This window comes from Harpia harpyja, chromosome 7 (assembly GCF_026419915.1).
Source record: "Harpia harpyja isolate bHarHar1 chromosome 7, bHarHar1 primary haplotype, whole genome shotgun sequence".
In the NCBI taxonomy this organism is placed as follows: domain Eukaryota; kingdom Metazoa; phylum Chordata; class Aves; order Accipitriformes; family Accipitridae; genus Harpia; species Harpia harpyja.
Window position 1 is genome coordinate 20,768,538 of NC_068946.1, and position 11,762 is coordinate 20,780,299.

General features: G+C 39.2%; 1 protein-coding gene across 1 annotated transcript; it reads right to left on the minus strand.

The window, feature by feature from the left end:
• Positions 1 to 1,187: 1,187 nt before the first annotated feature.
• Positions 1,188 to 9,845, minus strand: ZSWIM2 (zinc finger SWIM-type containing 2). Its single transcript, XM_052792362.1, is given in 8 exon segments — positions 1,188 to 1,626; positions 1,628 to 1,671; positions 3,237 to 3,295; positions 3,298 to 3,380; positions 6,240 to 6,523; positions 6,785 to 6,862; positions 6,865 to 6,965; positions 9,836 to 9,845. Coding segments are annotated over 8 exon segments (1,098 nt in total).
• Positions 9,846 to 11,762: the final 1,917 nt, after the last annotated feature.

Genomic DNA, 11,762 nt, shown 5'->3' on the forward strand with positions numbered 1-11,762 from the left:
GATTTCTATTAAAACATAAGGAAAGGTAAGTGGAAAAAGTCAAGTTGCAAATCTGGCTAAGATCCAACAAAATATTCCCATTTTTCTTAGATTCTCAGAATAAAACTTAAAAAATGGCAGGTTCTTACTGCACCTCTCTTGGTTCTATTTAATCAACAGCTGGCAACTGGGTTGAAATAAAGGTATTTCTCATGCAGTCGGGCTTTATATTTACATTTATTGCAGGTATTGAGGTTTAAATCTTCATTACCTTATCGGAAATCTAGACCTTAAATAAAACAAATTACTAAAATTTAAATCTATTTGTTATATTACCATTTAGAAAATACTTCTTAGACTCAGGAATTCTTTGGCTTGGCCATCTGTACATGATTGAAAATGGCTAAGTGGGCGGTTCCTGTATACTACTTGGAGGCTTAGCTCCTCTTTTGAGCATTAACTATCAGGAAACCATAGCAGATCTTACAGAATGTACCCGATACTATAAATAGGTTTTTTCCATCTTGCTTTTACTATTGCACGTTTGAAAATAGCACATTTTATATCATTTCTTTCAGCAATAATGTTAAAATGAGTCTGGCTTAATTTATTACACCTCCGCCTAACTGGTCTTTCAAGAATATAAAAGCTTTCTGCATTTTACATTTGAGTAATTTACTTGACCGAAGGTTAAAAACTTGCAAATAACAAATAGTGACAATTTTACAAGTATATGGCTATTTTCTGAAATACATCTACACCAGCCAAATCAGTTCTTCTGTTTATTTGAGAAGATTTAATATGAACATTTCTCACAACATTGAGGAGCACTGAGTTAATTTTTGTAGTACCTACAGTTCATGACATCTGATTATTCACTTACTAATTTGATTCTTGGTCTCTAAGAAATCCTGCGTGTGGAGTATGAAAGTAAGAATACAGCTATGTTACCTAAAATGAGACAACCATGAGCTGGTATGCAGTGAAATTCCTTCCAATAATAAATCTGTTTTTCTTGTTTTAAAGTTCAGATTATTATGTTTAGGTGGTTGTCTTGCTAGGAGTCTCTGTTGATGGCTGGTGTTTCCGACATGCTTATTGCCCTTTTTTTGAGGAATGGCTTGCTGTGCACAAATTGATTTCAAAGTTCAACTCCCTGGGATATCTTAGAATTGTGTAATTATTACAGCCATCTTTTTTAAAAGTAACTACTTTGTATTGTCACAGTCAAACTGATGCTGGCTTCTCAAAGTGTTATGAATGTCATCCTTTCTAATGATACTGAACTTCCCAGAAGATGCTGTTTCAAAACAGCTTAGAGAGTATTCTTTACTATGCCTGGAAAAATCACTTAGGTTTCTACTGCTGTTCTGATCAGATTCTTCTAAATGGAGGTTGCTAAAAAATCTTAAATCCTTTTGGGACTTTGGCACATATTTGTTAGAAAGTTTTCTGAAGATACTTTGAGAACGTTCAGATGATGTTTGCTTGAGAAGTAATCCATTTCCAGATACACAAATTTCTGGTTCCACCTGCTTTGCAAGTTTGCCAAGATTTGCATGAGAACCTGTTGAGTAGTTTCCATGTTTGGCTGGCATATCCTTCCATGTCATTGCACTGTATACAACGTGTTCATTAATAGGACATGTTTCTTTGCTGCAGTAACCAACTGTCAATACATTCCCTGTGAAACTGAAAAGGTAGGAAGGTCAGCTGTTGCATAATATTTCTTAGCTAAATATGGAGTAAGCAATTGTTCTTGCATATAATTAATTCCAAGAAGCCTCTTCTCTGGTGTTACAAGTGCAAACCCACAGGAACTTCACTGATCGCTAGGGGGCTATGTTGCTTATGTAGAGTATGAATAGATTCTAGGTTTTGGGCACTGGCAAGCTGAAGAAAGTTAGTTAAAATTCTCCTGACTGCTGTAAACTGGATATTTAAATCCCATTTTTAAAAGTGCTGCTAATAGCAACTTACTTAACTGTAACAGATAATATAATTACACATATATTTGCTATGAGGAATCAGTGATGACTCTGCTAGCCTTCCCTTTCAGCTTAATTCCCCTTTTGATTCTGTTCCATATTAATTCTGTACTTAAAGGGCACTAACTACTGAGATTGTAACCAAGATCCTACAAGTGAGCAAGGAGTTTGAATTTATGTTAACTACTGTCGTGTCGTCAGTGAAGAAATACTGCTGGTCTGGTAAGCTAGCTTGAGTTAAATAAATCTGAAAAGGGCTCTCTTCTGTGAACTTGGTTAAGGGTGCTGGTACAAAGTAGCAAAGATGAACTTCACAAGTTGACTGAGTAATAATGTATTTCCAAATTATGAAACCTGCTGCAGGCTTGCAAAAGGCTCCCCAACTTTCAGGCAAACTCTGCTCCTTTTTGCAAGAAGTATACTGAGACAGATCAAAGCTCCACTGCTAAGTGTTTGAAATTATAAACTGCTCAGAGGATGTAAATGTACCTCTCCAAATATGGGAAGGTGCTAACTGACACTGATTAAGAAGCACAGAAAGAGTCTTGTTGTGGCTTCAGCTGATAAACCAGCAAGACTGAACAGGAAATATTTCAGCATTTCAATATCCCAGAGGGTCTAAATCTTTTCAAAATAATCTGTTTTAATTTAAAAAAAAAATTAAGTTCATTCAAGGTCATCTACACAGAGAGATGCTACTGAGTTCTGGCAGAATGTATCAGAATTGGAAGAATATGAATAGTGAACCAGGCTCCTAAAGAAAAGTACCACTTTATTCAGAATTTGTTCTGTAGAGAAGTAAACATCAGTAACAGTAGATAATGAAGAGCATTGGAATTGTCACTAATGGCCATAAAACATACATATCCCTGATGCAATTTTTGTTTCTAATGTTATTTACCTTGTCTAAGCTCCAGGAATAAGAATGCAGACATAGGAGCAATCTGATTCATTACTAGCAGAGTTATGTACCAGACCATTTGATTATGCTGCTCCTTGCCATTGGTTTGTAAAAAATAATTGTAGGTGCCATTCCTAACCACTATGCTTCCTGTGCCTTAAAGCAGATTTTAAGACTGAGGCATACAGTTAAGCAAGGATGCGAACTTTCAGACTGGTGACATGAACACTCGTATCAGTGATGCCTTAAGAGTTCCAATACACCACGTGCTGGAGGGTGTCAGCATCAGAAAGTCCAGTGTGCTACAAGTTAACAGGCTATGTGAAGATTTAGCTCTTTAATGTTTAGAATGCTGTTTTTCCTCTTACCTTGTGATTACACGGTAGGATTCTTACATGCTGACCAAGTTGAAAGCTCTTCAAAGTCTATACTGAATACCTGGGGCAAGTAAATTACTATGTTTACTAATTAAAATGATGGGTAAAGATTTTACAATGTTCTTTGGGGTACAACTAGTCGTAAAAGAAAACAAAACCCAGTAAATTCGGAGAAACAGCAACTAAAGCTGAATGCTTCAGAATGCTAAATTGTCTTTTGACAGAAGTTTCTCTTCAATGGTACCTTAAATTATTGGATGGGCTAACCAGTTTGTTAAACCAGAGCTGCTGTGAAAGTCATTCCAGTGATGTTGATCTTAGTGTGACAGTCAGAAACAGACACACACCCCTCTCAGAAAAAGAAACTGGTATGCTCATTTAGCCTGAACAGTTGCATGATGTAAGCCATTGAATTTTACACAATAATTTCTACACCAATTTCTCTGAACAAAAGCTACAAAAGTTTTCGTGACCTTTTGAAACCCAAGCTCAGAATTCATAACCTAAATATTGTGATCTTTTGCAAAGCTACCTTAGGTTTGAAATTATGTGGGGTGGTATCTTGCTCTATCTTGGATTATAGACTCTGAACCTAATTCTGTAGTCTGGTTTGGGTAGTCGTTGATACTCTTCTAGAGAAGTGATTGATGTTTGAGTAATTATCTCAGTCATTCTTTTCAGTAGCGCTTTTTTTTTTTTTTTATAAAAGGATGAGGTAAGGATAAAAGCCTGATCAGCTAATAGTGGTGATGTTTTTATATGGTATAGAAGAATGACTACCTTATTACTTATATTATAACGATATGTTCATAGCACATGGGTACAGAAATAGCTTCAGTCTTTGCTTTGGATAGTACCATTTCATTTCTGAGATGATCTTGGAATGTGAACCTGTAATCCTTTCTAAATGTTTCTTAAATGTTGATCTTTTATGCATGCAGCACCTACATCAGGTAGTACTGTTTTTCTGATGAGAGTCCTTGTGCACTGATGTGGCAGATACAAAGATGAACAAAAGCTTTTGTTTCTCTCTGTATCATCTGTTTCATTTCTGTACAATAAAGCTGTCAGTTAAGTTTTGATTGTTGTATTTGTTATGTCAAATATTTGAGTGAAAAACTGCTAACATTTTTTTAAAATACTATTAACCACACGATATTTTCACTATGAAAATTTAAAATATTGTTCTGATATTTTTACTGTGAGTTCCTAAACTACATGAAGAGAATTACTTAGTTTTCTACGTATATTTAATTTTAACCATGTTAAGATGACTTGATGTTTTATTAGAAGTGTTAATTACTCTATGTTCTCATTCAAAATATTTTTATTGCCCTTTCTTCAGATACTGTTAAAGTAAAGAAACTGTTAAAAGAATATTTCATGTTTGTCATAATAGATAGTATGGAAAAAGACAAGCATCTTACTTCTCCTGAAGATACAATATCTCTTCTTCAGTATTATTTCCTGGGTTAAAGCTTTTAAATGTTCGTCCTTGGGCTGATAATTCTGGAAGCTGTTGAAGAGCTCTCTATTTTTTATTTCTCTTCTGTAACATGCAAAAGTAATTGAGACAAAATGAACTCAAGATAGAGAGGATAAACACTCTTGTAAATGATGAAAAGCGGGGCTGAGAACAATTCAACAAATCTATTTCCTAACTATTTTTGGTGTGGTAAATACAATTAACCATCTTAAGTGAAATCTCTTACTTTTGCAAAGCCTGGAACAAAGAATGTCTACTTGAAGTCTTCAGCTATGACTTGGAGACATTCTCATTGTTTGTAAGACAACTCTCTCAAACTTGAAATGCTGGTATTTCTGGATATCTAGAGAAAAAGTAGCAGCAAAATTAGCTTCTAAGACATAAGTATATCCATTTGTGGCTGTTACAGTAATCTGAATTCACTGATTATTTTTTTTCCCCACTGCTTTGAGTCTACACAGTGAATTAATGGTATAAAAGAATCAGCTATCTGTAGAACTGCACATACTCATTTTCACAACTTCCTAATTTTGTGGTTTCTGTGCTCTAGTTCTAGGCCTGGACTCTTAGCAAATTTTTTCTGGCACTTATTTGGAAAAAAATGTGCTGACAGAACTTCCCCCAGCCTGTAATAGTCTCAGGTACATCTCTCACAGAAGGTGATTGGTATCCTGGATAATACAATTGAGAAGTTAATAAGGTACAGTTAGATTTAATTGGGGAAGATTCTGGCACTGATGCATTATGCTATGCCCTGGGAAAGCAGAGTTCAAAGAAGGTCCAAAATCTTCTCATTTTATGTTTGGTACTATGGCCCTTTTTTTTGCATCACATTGTCAACTGCAAGGGCTTATCTACATAAAGAAACAAGAAAGGTAGGTTAAGTAAGCTAGGATGTATTTGCATTTGCTGTCCCTATAAGGGTGCCACGGTGCAATGTATACAGGCAAAGGATGATCAAGCTGTCTTAGTTTATGGTGTTATTTTTGCTTATCTCAATTATCTTTAGCTTCAATGCAAGGTCTGAATGATTTGTATAAGGGGAATTGAGATCAATTATTATTGATATAAAAAAAGAAAACCTGTTTGGTAGCTGTCTAAAAATAAAAATGTGGAGAATGGCAAAAGCCAGTGAAACATTCATGACACAGGTGATACTCAACACACTCAGTACACCTAAAAGGAAAAACAAAAACACATCAACAGAATAAGGAGCTAGGTTAACAAGCAGTTAGCACTTTATCATAAAGTAGTAGCTAGATTTATTATTTGGAAAAGGATAATCCCAAATACATACTGCAGAATTGTTTGGAGATGTACTGTACTAAAATCAAGTTAAAACCAAAAACCTTTGCTTTGTTTACCATGGGGGTATGTTTGTTTACAAAGCATATATTGTCTACTCTGTAGGTGAAATTAGTTACTTTTCATAAAGGCAGAGAAATAAGTGACAAGCTGTAAGATATACTCAAAGACATAACACTGTCGAGATCTTTGTTTAAAAATACTTGTAGCAATTTCCTACAATTGAAAATACTCTGCAGTTATTACAAGGGATTCCAAGGTGCCTGTCCAGTCTTGTTTTCTCTGTTGCAGTCACAAGTAGTTTAGAGTTTTTAAACTCTTCTAGAATGAGCCTTAGAGGTGCAAAGTTTTCTCTGTGAAGTGGACACTTCACTACAGAGTCATTCTCCAGTTCATCTTGGTGGTCAGCCCAAATTTTTATACATTTTTTGTGAACGTTGTTACCACAGCTCTATCTACAGAAAACAAATTCCAGTTTCTGTAATCTCTTTAGAAGCATACAAGAAAAATACTAAGTAGTCTTCCCTTTTCTTTCCCCCCTCCCCTCCACCCACATTTTAACTTGTAGAGTTGCTGAGTTTTCCAGATTGGAAAAGGGCTGTAACAACTGTCAGGTATTTTTCCTTGTGTATTGAAGCTAGCTGTATTAGCAGATCTTCTAACATTTATTCTATAATTAGAAATGTCGCAAGGCAAAGAACAAATTGTATACTAAACCTGCAGTAAGTGATGGGAAGCATTTCTTTACTAACTCCTCCTGACAAATGGGACAAACATCCTCTTCATCAATTTCTTTCTCATCAGTGCATCTGTCATTTTTCAGATACAGTGTTTGTGAGAAGTTTTCTCTGGATTTTGTGTCCGTTCTTGATGCAATTGCTGAAGCACATCCTCAATTTCTCTTTCCAGAAGACCCAACTTAAAAGCATCTAGCAAAATTAAACACAAAAATTAAAAGTTTTTTGGCAGAACTCTGCACTTACCTCACTTGTGGTAGTTCTCCATCTATGAAATGCAGGAGGTACTCTCTCTGTCAAATAAATGCAGTATGTTTCAGCCCCCAAAAAGTTGTAATTGTTTTTTATAACTTGCACAGAAACTGTTAAGAGTATTGCTTGTGCAAATCCCTATCTAAAATGGTGTCCAGGGCAAAAATGAATCAAAAATGTTTCTAAACTGTGAAGTTTTCAATAATTTTTCAGTAAGTTAAATTTGGTTCACTAAATCTACTGGTCAAAGCAGCATTTCATCCCAAAAGACCTTTATTGATATGTTTAAGTCAGAGTAAAAAAGTTTTTGCTTCTAAGTACTGGAAGTGAAAAACTATGGAGGATTTTCTGGGAATATTATTTCTTGGAAAAACTAACAATGTAGTGTTTTCGTCTCCAGTAACCTCTGTTAAAAAAAAAAACAAACAACCAAAAAACCACCAACACCCCCCCCCCCAAACCAAACATAAAATCTAAAAATGCTTTTCAAACCCCAAAGAATTAAGCCTTGCACCATCTTTTGAAACATGGAATAATAAAGACATAAACAGTATTTCCATGATATAATTCATGATGCTTGAGAATGGAATGTATTTTGCTTCTCATCCAAGATTCAAGAGGCCAATCTCATAACCAAATGCTGACATTTCAGTAAAACACTGAAGGGCCTTCCCTGAAGTTTCCTTATCTTCACAAGGAGAAAATTATGCAAGGTAGGAAATTGTGAACAGCCAGCTTTGGCAAATTAATCTGTTCTCTGAAACTCCATCAGTCTGGGTACAGTTTTGATACCACATATCACTATATTCCATAGCCAGAAACTAGTTACAAATTCTAGTGATGAGTTAGGATGAAAACCAGCTCACTGGTTTCTACGAAAGCTATTTTGCCTGTACAAAACTTCAGAAAATAAGATGTTCTAAAAATCTAATTCAGATAGAAAAACACAAGCTAGGTTCTGACTACGTACAAGATGTTTGGGTTTGTATGTAAATATTTTTTTAAAAGTAACTTCTTGAATGGTGGCTGTTCTTTAAGGTTGGTTTGTATTTAGCTACTTTGTTACTACTTGGGAAACTATCTTCAGACTAATTATTTTGCGGGATGTTTACATTATTTCTGGTTTTTGAGTTCCTAAGGTTCTAGGAAAGGAAATCTAACAAACCAGTTGAGAATCTGGCTTATAATAGCCTAAAATCCTGACTCCTGTCAGAAAATTAACCTGGTTATACAGATTATACCCTCTGGATTAGAAAGGTTTGTGGGTTTGGTGACAGAAAGCCACAACTGTCAAAAATCAGTAAAGGATTTCATTTTGCACAGCTTACTTTCTTCACATACCCATAAGTTTGAAGGAGAATCTCCATAACACTGGCAGCATTCATGAAATACTACAGTTTACATGATGTGAAAGTAAAAATATCACCCTGAGTTAGAAAAGTCATTGCAGCTATATTAGTTTATGCTGAAGGACTTGCTACACAAAAGTGATAAAAGATGAACTGTAGTTCTATAGCTAATTTCTTATTAAATGAAGCAGCAAATTTGTCAGTGTCTTCCCACTAAGAATATCTTGAGAGCGCTAGATTAACTTCAGTACAAGGTGGTTTTATAAACGAATAGCTTTTACTATATATATTTGAAATAGTTTTTTTTCCTACATTTTCATTTTTCTTGAAACTGCAGTTTTAATCAATGATATAACACAAAGTGTTCGGTATCAGGAAAAAATGAAACAAATTGGAAAATGCCTGAGAGTGCTAAATTTTTTTCAAGTGGAAGAGTGTCATGGTTTAACCCCAGCCGGCAACTAAGCACCACATTGCTGCTTGCTTACTCTTCCCCCTGCCCCAGGTGGGATGGGGAGGAGAATTGGGGAAAAAAAAAAGTAAAACTTGTAGGTTGAGGTAAGAAGAATTTAATAATTGAAATGAAATAAAATATAATTGTAATTGTAATGAAAAGGAAGATAACAAAAACAGAGATAAAACCGAAGACAGAGAAGTGATGCACAATACAATTGCTCACCACCTGCTGACTGATGCCCAGCCAGTCCCTGAGCAGTGATCTGCCTGTCCCTGCCAACTCGCCCCATTATATACTGGACATGATTTCATATGTTATGGAATATCCTTTTGCCTAGTTTGGGTCAGCTGTCCTGGCTATATTCCTTCCCAGCTTCTTGTGCACCTCCTCACTTGCAGAGCGTGGGAAACTTAAAAATCCTTGACTTAGGATAAGCATTAAGTAACAGCTACAGCATCAGTTTGTTATCAATGTTATTCTCATAGTAAATCCAAAATATAGCACTGTACCTACTGGCTACTAGGAAGAAAATTAACTCTGTCCCAGCCGAAACCGGGACAAAGAGGGAGAGGAGGAACAAGATGGACATTTATAAAGAAATTTTATCAGAACTCCAGAGGACGTTGCTTCACGCATTTAAAGTTCATAAACTCTACATGTGATCCATAAAAGAGAGGCTAATATTTACATTCATGATCTCTTGGTAATGGATACTATTTCAGCAGTATCCTACAATTTATTATCAAAATATCTGATATGTAAAAATATCAATGTGAAGTTAGTTGTTAGTTTAGCTTTACAATTTGAAGGTAGCAGCCTTTTAAGAATTTTATGTAGTCTTAACAGCGGAAGTATTAATTGTGGGGTGAGGTGAGAGAAGCTGAGTAATCTCAACTGTGGTAAATTCAGCTTAATAAATTTAAATGATTTTTCAAAAATGAAGTTAAATTAAGGGTGTAGTCCCACTCCTAGCTTATATTCCTGTCACTGATTTCTTAACTGACCTGGTTCCATTCTGCAGACTGCCAAAAAACCTAGCCTAGCCAAAACCAGTAATTTTCTGTTCATTTAGTGGGTTTTGATTCAGCCTGTCAAATCCCGAGACAAGTAATACATCCCTAACAGCGAGGAGAGAATGGGACAACTCCTGTGGCAGCAGGAAACCCTTTCACTGATTTCTGTGTGACACTTCAGGTTAGGGCAGTGGTTTGTGACTCTATTTGGAGTGGATCAGGGGCTTTGGTGGAAGCTGCCTGGGTTTCTCTTGAAGTCTGAAATGGATCTCGTGTGACTGTTTTTCACACAAGGTTTGTCTTTGCTCTGCCAGGGACGCCCCTGCTCTGATATATAAACCTATTTACTCACCGCCACGCCCTGCTGGTACTAAAACCAAACAGCTCCATGTCGGTAACGCCAATACACTATGAAGAAGATACCGGTGTAAGTATACGTTGCCCCGCTGCCAGTCTCCGTTTTCCTTTGCAGAAATAACTGCTGCGCCTCACGTTAAAGCTGGACCGCGTACGCGGGCGCCGAGGTCTTCGGCCCCGGCCGCCTCCACGCCGCCCTCAAGCCGACGGGGAAACCTGGCAGACGGGCCTGCCGGCGGCGCTTCCGACGGCCGGGAGCCGGCCCCGCCGCCCGCCCCGTCCCGTCCCGCCTCGCCTCCCCTCACCGGCAGAGGTGCCCGCCGGGGCCGCTCCCCGCCAGGGAGGCTGCCCAGGTGCACGAGTGCGGCGCTGCCAGCAGCACCTGCCGCAGACAGCGAGAAGCGCCCGCGAAAGACGAGGCGGGACGGGCAGGCTGTGGAAGGGCGGCCTGGCAGCGCCAGCTCGGCCCAGCGAGGACACGGGTCCCGCCGGGCAAGCTGCCCCGCGGCGGCGGGCCGTCCCGGCCCTCCTCCCGCAGCAGGAAGGCGGCGTGCCCCAGCTCCCGCAGGACGCGCGCGGTGCTGCTCAGCGCCCGGTCCTGCTGCCGCCTCAGCTCGGCGCTCCCGCCGCGAGGCTGCAACCGCCTCGCCGGCAGGTCCCCATGGCAACGGCACGGCCGCCGTTACCAGGGGCCCCCTCAGCGGACGCCGCCTCGCCTCGCCTCGCCTCGCAGGCCGAGCTCCGCGGACTCCCGCCCGCCTCAGGGGCGCAGCCGGCGGGCCGCCGGGCACAGCCGACCGGGGGCAGCCGCGGCCGGTGCCCGCCGCTCCCTGAGGCGGCCTCTGCCGCCGTCGCTGTGCCCGTGCCCAAGCCCAGGCTCCTGCGGGGCCTCGCGGTTGCTCCCGCCGGCTGCCTGCAGCGTGTCGCAGCGCTGGCCTCGTAAAGCCGTGAAGGTGCTCGGTGCATGGCTGGTATTTTTACTTCGCGTTAGCGGTAGGATCTTTTCAGAAAGCCAAGGGTCGTCTCCTCACCCAGTTTTGTTCTCTTCCCTCGGCACTCCTCCGTTCTTTTTTAACGCACTTGAAATACGCGTGATTTATTACGTGCTTTCTGTAAGGCAAAAACAGTTCTGAAAACATTTACCAGAAAGGTGGGCGGGTTTCTGTTTTGCGTCGTAGTCGCTAGAGGGAACTGTTGCACTCCCTGGAGTCTGTAAAAAAGTGTTTATTTTCACTTTATGTTAAATATTTGTATCAATTCTTCAAACAATTGATAGTTACCAGTCTTTTGATAATATAAAAGCTATTTGTGTAGTCTTTACCGGAATATGAACAGATATAACGTGATAATGAGGGTCTAACTCCCATATATGTTTTTTAAAGGCATAGGAAAGACTTTTTGTCCTGTGTTAGGCTTCTCTGAAGTGCCTTTTCATTTCAGAAGTGACTGAGCCCTGCTGGGAAGTGACAGAGATGGGGCAGAGCTCCCAGAAAGGCAGCAACAGTCAGCAGAAGGGCCCCTGGCAATGCCAGAGGAGTTGAGATGAGGTTATGGGAAGGCA